This window comes from Thermobia domestica, chromosome 14, assembly GCF_964235325.1.
Source record: "Thermobia domestica chromosome 14, izTheDome1.hap1.1, whole genome shotgun sequence".
NCBI classification, from domain to species: domain Eukaryota; kingdom Metazoa; phylum Arthropoda; class Insecta; order Zygentoma; family Lepismatidae; genus Thermobia; species Thermobia domestica.
In genome coordinates this window covers 18,175,748-18,192,894 of record NC_137467.1, presented here as the reverse complement: position 1 = coordinate 18,192,894, position 17,147 = coordinate 18,175,748, and the positions used below count along the sequence as shown (strand labels likewise).

Below are 17,147 nucleotides of genomic sequence, written 5' to 3'. Positions count from 1 at the left end.
CAACTGGACGCTTACTGAATTACAGGTTGCGTGACGTTAATAACGATGAGGTCAGGTAAGTGAATTATAACTAATAAAAAAATCTGATCATAAAAATAGTAGTTGTCCCCACTCCCCAACCTTTCGGTCCACCTGCAAACTGCCTAGATAATAGCGACATCTCTTGGTGATGAGGCAGCGCAGCTAGCGATAAGGCTGCCAGATTGTACATTTTATATAGTAGCGCAGCTAGCGACAAGGCTACCAGATTGTGTTTTTATATTGTAGCGCAGCTAGCGATAAGGCTGCTACATTATATGTTTTTATATAAGTTGTATGTTTTTCTGGCCCATTTTAGGTTATATGTTTTTACTTTCCTCATAAGACGATTTCTCCCAATTTTTCTTTAATAAGTAAAATGAATTATAGTCCTGGAGCTTTTAAAATATTTTTATAAATTAGCACGAGTTTATTTATTTGATTAGAGAAATATTTCTCACATTGTTAACAACGCAACCAAATGGAGTGTCTTAGTATTTATAAAGAAAATGCATCGGGTTATGTTTTCATCTCTCATCTAAGTGGCCTCCCCAATTTTGTGGTTTAAAAAACAGTTTAATTTTCGCATCTTAGCATTTATCTATCAACAGCGTCTCAATCGATTGGGATATACTGATAACACAAACAAAATCTACTGTGAACTAATAAAAGCAGAGGTCAAAGTGGTTGTGGATTTCGATATGTCCTGCAAGGATTTTCCATACGTATGAAACGCACGTGGGACTACGAAGAGATACCAAGTCTTCATTAAAGTACGATAAACTGGCAAGACATTAGTTGTGTAATATACTTACTTGGTTTAACGTCTTTTTTTTTTAGCATCGAGGCTACATGAAATGAGGACCTAGAGCTTAAGATGGGACCCGAACCTCATAAGCTCCCACCGGGAATTGTAATATACCTTTTTGTGTTGGAATTATTTTTGACGAATAGAGCTATTCAAAATGATCTTCCCGATTACAAACTACGTTTACAGTATTAACAGGCGCATGGAAGTGATATTAAATGAAAGAGAAACTCAAAAAAAGTTTAAGTAACCTGGCAAAGCTGATGTATTAGTTGCACAGCTCGTGACAATAACAAAAGATGGCAGCAAGTGGAGAAAGGAAAGCAGCAAGTGAAGTGTGCGTGCTAAATTTTTATAGTAACCACTTTCTCATTACTGTCCAAACAAATTTTAGAACTAAGTTTGGAGAAGAACACCCTAGCGGGTACACAGTATTCGTAAATGGTACTTTGATTTTAAAACAAGAGGATACATCTGCAAGAAGAAATCGACGCCGATCGGCAAGTCCAGAAAGAGTGGAGCGTGTTTGGGACAGTCTCAGAAGAAGTGCACAGAAATTCACGGTGAAAGCAAGCAGAGAATTGCAGATACTGCAGCGTACTGTGTGGAAGATTATCTGTAAGCGACTGAAATTTTAGCACCCAAAAAGCTTTCCTGCCTCCATTTTTTTTTTTTGCTGCCATTTTGTGTTGCTCTCGCCCTAGCGGCGAGCTGCGCAACTAATACATCATCTTTGCCAGACACTAAAACTTTTAAGTTTCTCTTTCATTCGATATTTCTTTCATGTATGTGCGTGTTAATAAACTAGAGTTATTAAAGTCAGTAAACGGGAAGATCATTTTGAATAGCCCTGTACATATTTGTTAAATGTAAATTCTAAATATCACATATTTTCCTTTTTCTTCCTCCAGCAATATAAAATCTATTTCTCTCTCACTCTCTCTGGAAAATCTGCCAACCCTAGCTAGCGACAACTAATATCATATCTGAACTATTAGGAAATATTAGGCCACTGACCGACTGAGGTGTCTTGTTTTTGAAATAAGGGTTCAGAATATCCTAACATTTTCTCCTAGATGTTCATGCAACCCGTAACTCTTAAATGTTTTAAAGTTTTCATGGTAGTTCGATTGATAGACAGACGTCTAGCTTCTATAAGGATTAAGAAAGAATAGGAATGTTTAAAAACGGTATCAGGTAGGTTACTTTTAAGACACGTTTTGGATGTAGCATTTTGGCCCATTTTACCAGGAAAGAGAGAAAGAATACAATACGAAAATACTCACAGCCACTACTCGGAAGTCTTCTATACTCTTGAAGGGGCGGAGGAATCCTTCAAGCTTTGGATCTATATACAACTTCTCACTATGTTTGTAGTATTTCAAGAAGGCCCAGAACTTCTCCAATCCATACAGCTGACCTGAAAGGATTTATCACAGAATAATTTATTATATACAATGAGACTGGGTATATGAAAATCAAAACAGGTACTCACGTCGTATTTACTAATAGAACGTATAGAATATAACTTTCAAGATAAGAACTGTACTAACCTTTTAGTATTCCTAGTAGATCGATATAATTTCCGATGTTTTGGTTAGACTTAGTGAGTATGCATTTTCAAGGACCATCTTTACATACGTGGTATCAAAAAGTTTCGAGACGAGTTCTGTTTACAAGAAAGTACTTATCTAGGTTTACACACTATCATGTTCAAAATAGTCACCTTGTACAGTAATACAGCGCTCCCACTGTTTCTGCCACTGCTGGAATGCGTCCTGGAAGTTATCTTCTTGAACCACATCAAACACCTTTTGCGATTCGTGTCCAAACCTCTGAACTAGATATTCAGCTTCGAGAAAATTGCGAAGTCCGCAGGAATCAAATATGGTAATTAGGGTGGGTGCGGAAGTACGATCATCTTTTTTCTGGTGACAAACTCACGTGTGAGGAGAGCACGATGACAGAGTACATGTCGTCGTGGACCAGTCAGTTTTTTGCGCGCCACAGATCCGGCCGCTTTCGTCGCATATCTTCCCTCAGACGTCTTAAGACCTGGCAGTAGAACTTGCAGTTGACTGTCTGAACCCTAGGGACGAATTCGTGATGCACAATGACGCGAATCTAGAAAAAAAAAAAAAAATATGAGCATGCACTTGGTCGAGCTGTGGGCCTGCCTAGTCTTTTTCGGTCATGGAGATGACGGGCTCTTCCAATATGAAGACTTACTTTGTCTCAGGGTCGTATTGTACACCCAAGTTTCGTCACTGGTAATGAATTCTCGGCATGAAGGATGGGTCATACATGGCACGCTGACGGGTTCTTGGCAGACTTTGAAGCAGTGTTCCTTTTGCTCCTGGTCAGCAGCCTGGACCCGAACTTGGCAGCAACACAGCGCATGTTTAAATCACACACAAGGATTGCCTGTACTGTTCCATACGACACACTGACAACGGCAGTAACGTCGCGGATTGTTCTCCAATCGATCCTCATGCTCAAGTTGCCGAATAATTTAAACATTTTCGGGTATTGGGCTCGTGGAAGGTTGCCCTGATCTCTCGTCATCTTCCAATGAGGTTCTTCCGCTCTTTAAGTGCGCGTGCCACTCTAAAAGCCTCGAACGACTCATTGCAGCATCGTCATGCATTTCAAGACTTATATCAAGCGTCTATGTGGCGGATTTGTTCAGTTTCACAGAATTTCTGTGTTCAACTTGTTGTCCATGGTGAAATTGCAGACGTAGTAACGCACGTGGTCAGAACAGCCCCAGCTGCATAACTCCCGATGTACACAGGAAAATGTCTTTTAGCACACTGACTTATGAAGGTCGGTGCTCCCTGAGTGTGTGTGTGCAGCCTTGCGCTGCTATCTGTTGGCAGGTTACAGAACTAGCCTCTAAACTTTCTGATACCACCTTGTACTCTGTACTTCAACATTGGTAAAAAAAAAAATTCACTTTATATAAATTAGTGTATTAATACGAAGTAACTTATTATTATATTGGAACAGCACACACACATATGTTTCCCCACAAAATTATCTAAGTGTAATAAGTACACTTAATATTAATTCTTACCATCTATATTTTGTTATTTTTATCTTACAGGTATTTTAGAGTATTAATTGCTTCTTGACGTGGTCACCTATATTCTGTGAAACGAATGCGTAGTTCGGTGTAGACAAATCATGCTATTGAGTGTATTAGTGCTTCTGATTGACCAAAACTTGCTTAAATGAAAATTCGAAGTAATAAAGATATTGAATTTAAAATATAAATTGTAAAGATTGTAATTATCCCATATTATATATATTTACAACAAAATTTATACTAAGAAGAAATTTCAGAGTAATGAAGGTATTTATTAACAAGAATAAGCTATTTAAATTTGTTTACAGAGTTAGTAATAATGTTATCCCATTCTGTATCTTAATTTCCTTTCTCGGTGTTGAGCACAGGATTTTGTTCCTAATGAAATATACCTCAAAAATGTTCCTTTCAGTGAATAATGCACCACGGTGTACATATATATATATATATATATAAAACAGCTAGTGAATTTTTTTTTAATCGATTCAGCAATATTCGACGAAAAGACATAACTTTCACATGCATCTCTCTACGGAAATTTATCGTCGTAGAAATTTACCGTGGTGCATTATTCACTGAAAGGAACATTTTTGAGGTATATTTCATTAGGAACAAAATCCTGTGCTCAACACCGAGAAAGGAAATTAAGATACAGAATGGGATAACATTATTACTAACTCTGTAAACAAATTTAAATAGCTTATTCTTGTTAATAAATACCTTCATTACTCTGTAAAATTTAGAATTATTGGAATATTTTATATCTACTTTAAACACAGGCAACTGCTACTCTTGACTAACATTCACAGTTTACTTTCCTTTTTTCTAAGACCTGAGGGAGAAGGAGAATGATAATGTTTTGTCTTTCCTGAGCACTTTTGCCTATAACGATCATTAAGTACGTTTTACTTTGTTGTTTTACATTATATGTATATGGAACAAAGGAACCCGAAGCGAGAACAGAAAATGAATTACTTACAGTAAAATAGTGAAAACATAATCACAACATAGCGCCCTCCTGGAAGCTTCTCATGCTTTATCACCGTTCTTTAATTTCTTCTGTACGTCTTCCTCTCGCATCTGATGAAAACTTAGGCGAAAGTGCTCATAATGTATTTATTAGGCTTAAGTACTGAAAGTCTTATAGAATGACTAAGACTACAGTAGTGGATCTAGCCTGGGGCCGGGGACACCCCACCCCCACGTTTTTCTGAATGGCAAAAGTAATTTAAAGTATTATTAATATATTTTTGGAAGTTTATGGTCAACTCATGATATGCCTATCATAGTTCAGGTAATGGCTGACTCTTCCCAGTTTTTACCTTCTAGATTCGTCTCGTAAGTCCATCTCTCTCTCATCAGGTATCAGAGCAAAGTCGGTAAAATACAGCGAGCAGAGTTTTCTGGAATCAATTCAGCGTCCCAAAGGATAGGTTCCCTTTTCTCCGTCAAACCAAAGCGGAACTACCAGAAACTAACAATTTCCGGTTTGAGCACTGATCACCGTAGACGGTAACAGCTAGTGCAAGTTTTTTTTTTTTTTTTTTTTTTTTTTTTTTTTTTTTTTAAATTTATTCAGTAATGTCCGACGAAAAGACATCACTTTCACATGCATCTCTCTACAGAAATCTATCGTTGTAGAAATTTACTACCATTTTCGGTTTGTATATTGACCTCCATAGAGCAAAACCTGAAAGAGATCCCGATAAGTAATTTTCTGGAATCAACTCAGCATCCCAACAGTAGGCTCCCCATCTATTCTCTTACCTGTATTCAAACCTGAAGTTGTTCCGGTTTTCCGCTTGATTACCAAAGAACAGAAACGTTAAGAAATAGCGGCAAGCAGTTTTCTGAAATCATTCAGCGTCCTAGCACGTTCCAACTTCTCCGTTAACCCTCTATCCAAAGCGGAAGTACATAAAATATATCATTTCTGATTTCAACGTTGCTCATCATAGAGCAAAAACTAAGACGTGGCGAGAAGCGGTCATCTGGAGTAGATTCAATGTTCCAAAAACAGATTCCATATACTCTGTTAACCATCTATTCAAACCGGAAAAGGTAGAAATTCATTTCTGATTTCAACATTGGTTGTTATAAGAAAATACCGTAATAGGTGCGACAAGCTTTTCTTTTTGAATCGATTCATTTAATGTCTGAAGATGATGATACCATTCTACTAAAACCGGATGTCCTAGAAACTTGCAGTGTTATTTATCTCCATACAGCAAAAACAGTAAGAGATATCGGACCCTTTTTGATATGAATTCAGGGTCCGAGGGACAGATTCCGTCTTTGATCTTATGCCTCTTTTCCAACCAGGCATAAGATAAACTATTTCCAAGTTCCAGTATTCGATTTGCATCGTTTGGAAGTCTAGCAATAGTTTCGTATCTAAAACGGAACTCACTTAGTTTTGAGATTAAATCTACTAGAAAATAATTTCATATCGCCCACCAATCATCACTAGGCTAATGATTTTCTCTATGTTGGTCGCTAAATCGACATGGGCGAATGGGATAGTTACGAAAGTTGCACTATTTAGCAACAAATAATATGTAGGAACACTGCTTTACTACCACACTAAGCAAGTTAAGGAGCTGAACTAAACAAGAATGCAGGTTTCCGTTTCTCTAGCACAATTTCTTCCCATAGTTGCTACTGAAAGCCAAAATGGGCTGTTTCTTGTGCTTTATGGATACTTATTATCTGTTTTTGAGTGTAACATCCTACATACTCTTTAGTGCAGTGGTTCCCAACCGGTGTGTCGAGCAGTCCAATCAGGTGTGTTGCGAAATTTTAAGAATTTTATGAACCGTTTAGTGAGAATTAATTCTGAGACAGACTGTACCAGTCAACGCTTCCACCTGAAGCAACAATGCCCGGTACACGAGTAACTGTTTTATTGAAACTTCTAATTTTACACTATTATCAGCGGCGTACGCAAAGAAAGTTTTAACGCTTTTAAGCAAGATATTATGCAAAAATAAACATTTATTATACTAAGATATCACAAAAATCGTGTGCCCTGACTGAAAGAATATGAGAGATTGAGTGTTTAAATATGCCACTGATTTTTGAGTGCTTAAATATATCACTGATTTTTGAAATTTATATTATGTTAATAGAAAATCAAACAAGGGTATCACGAAGTCGTAGGCGTGCAATAAAGTGTGTCGTCAATCAAAAAAGGTTGGGAACCACTGGCTTAGGCAAAGTGACAGTATGAGTAAAGAATTATTACAATAATATGAAAGTCGAACGACAATAAGTAACATTTATGTCCTAAGTGGGATTCGAACGGACAAGATACGTTATACGCTCGACAGCTTCATATCTTAGATCGCTTATCATGCAACCTGACTATCACTTACTGATCAGTTATTGTGATTATTACTACCAACAACTCATATATTAATTACTTGTCGAGAGTATGGAATGTATTATAATACATATCTAATCACTCACCTATTAACGTTCCTGACTCAATTTTTAAGAAACTGGCTCAGCGAAACACCTTTATATACATATTTACCTTGTCTGTACATAAAAAAAACTTATTATGAGCAAATGCAATTAATAATTTCTTGTATCAAACTGCGAAAATGTACTTCATAATTTATCTACTCATTCAAAAGTGGTCAACAGATTCTTTTCACGAATTGCTGCGTGTCAAGTTCTATAAATGGACTGCTGTGTGAAGTTATAAAAAGGTGTAAATAATTTTATTGGGCACAAAATTAAATAATCTCACTTTCTTTCTTGATTATATGGACACTACACATGCTTTAATTTGTTTTTGTGTAAACCACTGAATATTTATCTTCATTAATCAAAGTTAAATTTTACTGTCTACTCATCCGCCTCTGTTAGCTACTATTAATTTACTTTCTTAAGTATATTTCCTGCACAGGGAACACTTTTTTTTTTTTTTTTTTAATTTGTCGATACTACTAATGAAACAAACAACAGAAGGTTGTCGAAACATTTCTACTGATAAATAGATAAAATGACGAGAATCATAACGGAATACAATCGTATAGCATGCACTGATACTCACCACTTTCGTAATCCCGTATAGTTTCTTCTTGGAAGTCTTTATAGATATCAGGACGGAACTTTGTCTCCAAACCGTAGCTGTAAAACCTAAATAAGCACTCGATGCCGTACCTGAAACAAAGATCACACCACGTTAAAAAACTAAGCAACACTATTTAAATTTTATACTGAACGCTACTTTTTAAAAATACAAAATTATATATGAACTAGCATCAAGTATCCGCTTCGCTGTGTCAAAATAAGAAAAACTAGTAATATGTTCGGTTACTTTTTACAGTTAGACAGTTACTTTTTACTATTACTATTACTGTACAGATTTGAAACCCGTTCATTGACAAATAATTACACGGTGTGATGAAAAGAATGTGTAGTTAGAGTGATCTATCATGGCATATGTACGGAAGAGATATGGTTCCATGTTTTTTCTCACTGCAGGAATAACTATTGAAAGCACTCCGTATGCACAACCCATTCATAGAAGATTAATCTAGTGTAATACAGTTCCTCAAGGAGGTCAACCAGTAAATGTTTCCTTGAGTGAAGGACGTGCATAGCGACACATACATATTGAAAACGACAATAATGATTGATCAAAAATGTTTCGGGAAAGACGTTCAGGGACAAGCGATTCTTCGTGTCCTGGTCAAGTTCCTGTTGCTGTGTGTGAGGACAATTGTTGAGTCACTCTCTCAACAGCTCTGACCTTTCACTGTGTGATTTTCACATCTTCACATTTCTTAAGAAGGCGTCATAAGTTTCACTTATATGACAAAGGATGCTAACCTTTCACATTTTACATAGACAGCATTGGTAGATTGGTCATACAATGAGACAAATGTTTGAATGCTTAAGTTATTTCTTCTGAAGCACAAATACTGTGGCACATTCATCACGGATCCCTTTACATTATGCATAAAAGGTAGTTAAATGCTACTAGTACTTTCGCAGATATCTGCGAACGGGCTTCAGTTGATCACCCATATACACAGGTAAGTTTCACTATTACAAATACTTTCCTTTTCTGAAAGTTTACTTTCCTTAAAAAAAAAAAAAGAAAAAAAGAAAAGAAAAAAAAGAAATCTTAAAGTTTTACGTCCCACGGTTATGCCGGTTAGGCTAAAGGAGACGGTGATGATGAGTAATGAATGAAATGGTAGAATGAAGAAAGTGGGAGGAAACAGGAGAACCCCGAGGAAACCCACGCACACGGTGTTTGTCCACCACAAAGTTCACTTGACGGGGGCTGGGATCGAACCCGGGACCCCAAGCACCAGAGGTGAACGCTCTACCACTGAGCCACCGCAGCCCCTATTTTCCTTGGATTCTGGATTTTTGAGTACTACAAGGAGAACTTTATTTGCCTCCACTGAATTAAACAGTAACCCACAACTATCACCAGAATTGCAAAATCAATTTAATGTTACCTTTTTGTGCAGGCGCAGAATGATTGTAATAAATTCACAAATATCTTGTCGCGAGGCCTACTATCAAACGCCACTCCTCAGACCAAGTCCTTGTGGTGTCAGCGAAAACCTCTCTTCTATTAATCTAGCACAAGTACTTTCCAAAAATGACAATAAACACATATCACTTCTGAATGAAACTTGTGCTGTTACAATTGGTACACGAATTATATTTCTACATACAGGTTGACATTAAAAAATCTGGCAACTTCCGGACCTGACGAGTAAGAGATTTTCTGAAAATGCTGGATTCTAGATGGCTATATATACTGTAAATACTGAACAGAAAATTGAAACAAATGAAATTTTAATGTTCCCCAACTACATAAAACAGTTTTACAAAATTTTAATTCAAGTAACTGAGACCATATACGCAGCAAATAAAGCAAATGGGCAGGAATTCCTGTTACAGGTGCAAGTAAGACAGCAACTGATTATCGACTACTGTCTCATCGAAACGATAAGGGCACCTCCAGAAATCTAAAGCGCGTCAACGCGATAAATTTGGAAATCTAAAACTATATAGAATATAAATCAGTAAGTAAGATTTCTAAGGAATGAATAAAATTCGTACACAGTCGAATGATAAGTTCTTTTAATATGGCCAAACTTCTAGATGCACAGACATCAGCTTATATGAAGTTATATACAATAGAATGCAACCTGAAGTACCAGCGATGGAGTATGATTATTTGCTCATGAGAGGTGTTCGTTTCAGAGAAGTTACATAAATCATTTATAAATCTAATAAACGATGATATCGAAATTTTGTACTTAGTGTTCAAATTACTGGGAAGATTTTCGAAACAGAACAAGGAGAGAATTACTCCTCATTGGATTTTTTTAAGTAAAATAAACGATGTTTATTTCTTTATCAGTGAAGTTCAGGGAAAGATTCAAGCGCCACTGGAAAGAAGGATTTATTTGCCAGGAAAGGAAAGAAGTTTCGAATAGAATTCTTCACTACAAGAATGCTCTCCACGACTATTCTAGGATCACCACCAGAAAGTAAATTTAATCTGGATACACAAAAGAATAATTTCAATATTCATTCTCTTGATTCACGAGGTCGTTGATTAAGAACAGACATTTTGTGGGGAAGGAATTTTTCTGTCTATTGTGCTGCATTTCAGATTTATTTTCAGACTACAAAAAGTGATTTCTGAGCTAAATACGCACGAACTGAGAATAATTCCTGCCTGTTATGAAGAGATTACTAAACGTTCGAGGGCGTAAGAATATTGTTCGTATTCGGAAAAGGGAAGGGTTCTGTCCCGTCATAATACACATATTTGGGAAAAAAGGAAGGGGGAGGTGATGTCCGTTCAGCAAGTTTCACTATATATATTTGATATGAAAATCCAGATTCTACGGACATCAAACCAAGTTTACAGGTTTTACTATATTAGCACTCACAAACAAACGAAAATATTTAAATTTCTTGCAGAAACCAGAAAACAACCTTTGTTGTATGCTAAAAGAGTATGTTTCATAGAAATGTATCTAGAATAAACTATAAATATGTGCTTACCTATATCCTGCCTTGGCATCCTCTACAGCTAAGGTTTTGAACTCTTCGTACATTTTCTTGTTGAAATTCTCTCTCAAGAAAAATGACCAGAAACGGAACAGCGTATTCATCTCCTGCGACTGTCCAACTCCAAGGCGCTTACGCTCTGAAAATAAACAATTGACATACAAAATGTGTGGTGTAAAAAGTCATTTTTGAACGATTAAGTTTTTTTTTTCTCCTATTTGAAGGAGCAATCCCAATTTTAGACCCACACACCGCACCGTAGATCTATATTCATTAACTGAAACATATGGCTGAATATGAAAATATCAGGATGTGATTAAACTAATTCAATTTTATTTTACTATGCAAGGAAGGTGAATATTGGTTTCTGATAGATTCGTCTAAGATAATGCAGATAGACACAAGGTAGAAAGGCATCTAATCACTGCTCCCGGTTTAAAACATCCCCGAATGTCATTAAATTTCTCAACCTTCCAAGTTTATGAAAAAACACACTTCGTCGCACTGGTACTGAACCAATGAATGCAGAGAAAATTACGTATGTAACATATTTATTCAATTATAAACCGATCCACCGAAAATCAAAAACGAAAATTAATGAATTTGCTAAATTAACCCCTTAGTGTCGACTTACCTACGTGGTAGTGCCTTCCCCTTCTTCATATACTTCCGGTCAACTTACGCGACAGTGACGTCCGCTTCTTCACATACTTCCGATCTACCTACGTCGCAGCGATGTCCTCGTATTCACATACTTTCGATCCACCGACTCGCAGTGAATTTCTTTCTCAATATAAACTAAAATCCATCAAGGCAACAATGAGACTAAATGATGGCGGGAAACTTACTTGTGGCGGCTTCTAGCGATACTTTTCGGAACTTTTCCTATTGTCTCGATAAAGGATATCGTTTACTTCACTAGTCATAGTAATGATACCAATTCCAAGCCAAGGGAAGCTTTGTACCAAATATAATTGCTTACAATCCGGTAAATACGGTATTATTCGCACGTAGTGCTGACTTAGCAGAAATGTGTTCTATATCTACGGCATATAAAAATCTCTCCATCCGCGACAAGGGGTACATTTAACAGTCAGATTCTTCTGTAATTTTCAAACGCTGTTAGATAATACTCCAGTCTTTTGTGAAAATAAAATAATTGAAAAAAAATTTCTCTTCTAAAAATCAATGCTAAAAAAATTTCAAAACATAAATTATCCCAAGGGTTGACATCGCTAGTCTAGTAATCTAAGTGAAATTAAGTGAAATTATTTTATTTTAAATATTTTTTAAGTCCGAAAGTTAAAGACTGTTATTCGCATGGTGTTATTAAATAGTAAGATAATTAATATACTGAATTAAGTTATTTTGATTTCTTAAAATAATTCTACAAACTTTTGTAGCGAGGCCTACTATCAAACGCCACTCCCCAGACCAAGTCCTTGTGGTGTCAGCGAAAACCTCTCCTGTTTCTTTTTAGCACAAGGGCTTTCCGAAAGTGACTAAACACATCACTTCTGAATAAAACTTGTGCTGTTTACACTAGTGATCCGAGTCACTTTATATCCTAGATCTGATTGTGCAACAAACTAACTTATTATTCACATTTAAGATATACCATATTAGTACTTACCTTCCTTTGGTAATTGTTTCTGATATACTGCTGAAAAAGTTAAAATGGGCTATAAACTAAAAGTATGATTGATTAACTGAAATTCAACGATAAAATAGTACGTAGGTGATTCAGAAAATAATGCCTTCAAGTCCACTACTTGGCCAATAGTACTCCCAACATTCTAAACTGTTTATCATTAATGCACTGATGTTTAAGCTATAGAATATCACTTATTTCACCTTCCTATCTCTTCTCATTTCAGAGTAATCTTTTTGTTGTTCTGAAATCTTACTATTGTACGAGGGTGATTCAGAAACTAATGCCTCCAAGACCACTACTTGGCCAATAGTACTGCAAACATTCTGAACTGTTTATCATTACTGCACTAATGTTTAAGCTATTGAATGTTACTTGTTTTACCTTCCTATTTTTTTCTCGTTCCAGATTAATGAAACAATTCATGGCATTCAGTTGAAACAGCGGGCTGTCACTGAATTTCTGACTGCGGAAAGGTTGTGCGCCCAGGAACATTCATCGCCGGCAACGAGTTGTGGATACACCATTATGACCCAGAAACAAAGCGTCAGTCGATAGAGTACCGTTACACGTAATCTCGTAAGTCAAACAAATTCAGAGTTATCCCATCTACTGGAAGTGTTGTTAACATTCTGTCTCATCCTGTCTACACCCCCTGCCGGATCTTGCGCCCTGCGCCTTTAGGTTTTTCCCCAAACTTAAGGATCACGCGATCACTTTACGGCCAACACTACAGCTGTGACGTAGATAGGAGCACTTCGGCATTGGTGTCGCCAGCAGTCCCACAATTCTTCGCCAACAGCACGAAAACCTTTGTTTCGCGTTGGCGCAGTGTGTTGCCCATAATGGGGATTATGTTGAAAAATGATGCCACCATTTGTAACTGACATTGCAAGCTTTTCACTAATACCTGTATCGGTGCTATCTGTCAAACACAAATAAAGGTATCACCTTGAAGGCATTACTTTTTGAATCACCCTCGTATTTTCAAGTAACATATTGAAGTATTTTCAATTAGTAAAGACTGTGGCCTCAATGCCTCAGAGACATTACTTTCAATCAGTGCTAGAAAACACTGACATACTATACGAAGCAAACATGAATAAGGAAAAACTGTTTTACATATACTGCTGTTGTACTTACGTAAGATGTTCAGTTTATTTTTGACTGTACTACGTATAATATCTTACCTTTGAGACATCTTGAATGGTACTTGTGATAGCCCTGTTGTGTGAATCCGTTTTCTTTTAAAAGCGAGTGTGATGGATGCTGGAATGTAGGTAAAGACTGTGGCATACTACCAAAGCTAGTCGACAGCTGACTTTCATTTGGACTTGTACCGCTACTGCTGCAAGAGGTAAGAAACAAAAAAAGGTTGAGAAAATATGCAGGCACGTTAGAGAGATTTATACAAAGGGTAATGTTCGGGATGCATGCACGAAAGCATTTCCCATTATTTACTAAACCTTCCTTGCGCCTCGCTACTTGTTGTTTGTTTGCAGAAATGAATCGTAACCTGGTTAAAATATAGCTAATTTAATTAACTAAACATTTAATATACATTAATGGACACAGGTATGTACTGTATGTGAAGTTCTCACTGAGTGTTTGTATTGCATCACAATAGTTCGACACAAGACACATCCACTCACACGTTTCGACTGTCTAAAAAACACACACTCTCTGGTCTTCGTGGCGGCTCATGTTCACTTTCTACAAAAAAGGGGGAGAAAAAGGCCACCCTCCGAGAGCGAAGGGAGCCAAGGACACTGACCATAGCCTGACATGTATTCTGTTACGTTATAGCTGTTCAGACCAAATATTTTGTAAAAGAAAAAAAATACATTCAACAGGTAATTACAACAAATATTACTAGTCGTGTGACTAAAATATTTGTTAGTTCTTAACATACTGTGGAAAATATCTGGATTATCATTAGACCCAAGGTACGGACTGTACGGCGAATGATGGAATTCCTCCTAGTCAGGTTTCGTCACGGACGTTTTCCTGACCTTCCTTGAACAATCTGACACGTTCTTGCACTTTACTATAACTTAATGTATTATCATCATACACCTCATATCTGGCGATCAATGCTCACAGCTGTCATTTCCTTGCAGTTAGGAACCAAATAACCGTATTTCAGAGTTGATGGGCCACTCGATCTTCATAAACATGTTACCTCATACTACGAAATGTACAGACTAATATCGTGAATTCAAATGGCATCCGATTGCACGCATAACACGCCACGAGTCTGTACGCGTACTTATCTCCAAGGACACATGAAATTTCAAACAGATCTTTCTTCCCTTGTAGATACATATCACGAATTCGAATGACGGCAGTGTTACGGTTTTAAAGCTTTTCTTTTTAAATTTTGGGTACACAAGCGTCACACGAAAAATAACGTAAGTAGGTAGAAAATATGACAATCTCAAAGTGTTTATTATTATTATTATTATACTGTGACTGGTGTAATGTCGAAACAACTTATGCAGTCTCAACAAAGCAGTGCAGCTGAGACACAATTGTGTTCCTTTTTAATATTGCACAATTTCTGCACCTGGCACCTAAAATGAACCAGTACCAGGCTCTAGCTTGTGCGTTGCGTGAACTAATCAAACCAAATCAAAATAATGAATACTTTACACAAAAAACAATACTCTCACCACCGTATTAAGAGAATTTTAAATGCAGTTTTCCTTTCCATTTTCTTCCTTTCTTTCTTACATATTATTAAAGTACTGGAGACCCGTCGGTTACTATGAATCTTCTTGTATACCAGCAATGCTCACTGAACTGCTATTTTGTATATATATTTTAGTATCAAGACACAAGAAATTACCTGTTTCGTCACCTGCCTAACTAGAAAGCTCATGTAACTTTCCTTCCTAGTACCGGGGTACTTACTTAACCCAAACTCAATCCTTGTTTTAACACAGAAAATCACTACTTTGTTAGTAGAGACAGTAATAAGTGGACGAAAAAGCAACTATTGTACGTAGTTCATAAGATTTTTCTAAAGGAATTTTGAGAAAATAAGTGTAATTAGTTACTTTTTTTTTTTGCGTTCAATAAAGAAGTACACTAAAATTTAATCTGTATAGCATCCAAAAAATATGTAGCAGTGGATAACCACGTTCTTGCAGCTTATCAATATAAGAGAGGACACAACAAACAAGGTGTTCTGTGCAGTGGAAATAACACGTCATATATACATAAATCATTGCTGTTTGTTCAGAAAAACTGTGTTCCTCTTTTATTTTACAAGACATTAACACCAATAAGTCTGGTAGACAGTTTATGAAAGAAACAAGCACTAGAAGTTTCAATTTCGTCCGGTAGATGTCAACTGTTAGATATTTGCTGCCATCTAACGGAGAGATGTCTAACTTTCGCTACCTTTGTTTCAATACTAGAAAATGGGATAGGCATAGCTATAGTTAAAGTCGCCGTTATCAGTTATCTAGGAGAAAGGATCACGCACTAGAAGTTTCAATTTCGTACGGTAGATGTCAACTGTTAGATGTTTGCTGAGACTAAGCTTGCTGCAGCGCCATCCACTAGCGACCGGCTGAACTAGCGGCAAGCGTGTGGTGAGCGCGCTGCGACACTCTATCCCTAACAGGCACATCAAGAGCTTTCTAGACTTAATGGCCGTCACGTCTTATTTTCACGTGATCCCCAGTTTGCCTCACAACGCTGGGTGGACGTAAAAAATTGGGAAGCACTGGCCGGGAATCGAACCCGGGACTACGCGGACGCTCTAACCACTAGTCTCCGGTGTTCTCAGAAACTTTCAGTACCCTTATTTCAATAGTAGAAAACGGGAGATGGATACCTACCGTTAAGTCACGGTTACTCGTTACGATGTTAACGAACGTATCGAGATAATCGCTCTAACTATTTACTGCGAAAAAGTAACAAAAATTAGTTTTCATTCAAAACTTACTGTCTGGAGTAACAGATGGACGTAAGTCACGGTTACCTGTTACGATGTTAACAGGTTGACTGCACTAACGAACTCAGTCGAAGTCATCGCTCTAATTATCCTTGCGAAAACAGAATTGAAAAAAAAAAATGCTTTCGTTCTAGAGGTGTGTGGACTAACGGATGGATGGATTTGTAAGTCACCTTTATCCGTTAAGACGTTAACGGATTGACTCCATTAACGAATTCTTAAGAGAGAATCACACTAGCTACATGTTCCAAGAAACAAAATTCAAAAATTCACTTTTCGTTCAAGACTTGTTGTGTAAGTAAACTAACGGACGGACGTTAGGTCACCGTTACTCGTTAGGACGTTAACGGATTAACTATTAACGAACACGGCCAAGATAATCGCTTCAGTTATTTACTGTGAAAAAATTCTAAATTCGCTTTCGTTCAAGTTATCGTGTGGAGTAACGCACGTACCAATATCACAATATTGTAAAGTTCTACGTGTTTTCACACCATGCTGGATGTAGCCATGTGTTTCTATACCACGTGCTAGATGTAAATACTCCACAGACGACATC

At 37.0% G+C, this 17,147-nt stretch overlaps 1 protein-coding gene across 1 annotated transcript in view; it reads right to left on the bottom strand.

Moving 5' to 3' along the window:
• The window catches only part of larp (La related protein), a 223,222-nt gene that overhangs the window by 17,132 nt on the left and 188,943 nt on the right, over window positions 1–17,147 (bottom strand). The window contains exons 14-17 of the mRNA XM_081737755.1: window positions 13,815–13,972; window positions 10,968–11,112; window positions 7,975–8,084; window positions 2,113–2,246 (exon numbers count right to left, since the gene is read on the bottom strand). Of these exons, the coding sequence (XP_081593881.1) occupies window positions 2,113–2,246; window positions 7,975–8,084; window positions 10,968–11,112; window positions 13,815–13,972 (547 nt within the window). The remainder of the gene's footprint in view (window positions 1–2,112; window positions 2,247–7,974; window positions 8,085–10,967; window positions 11,113–13,814; window positions 13,973–17,147) is intronic.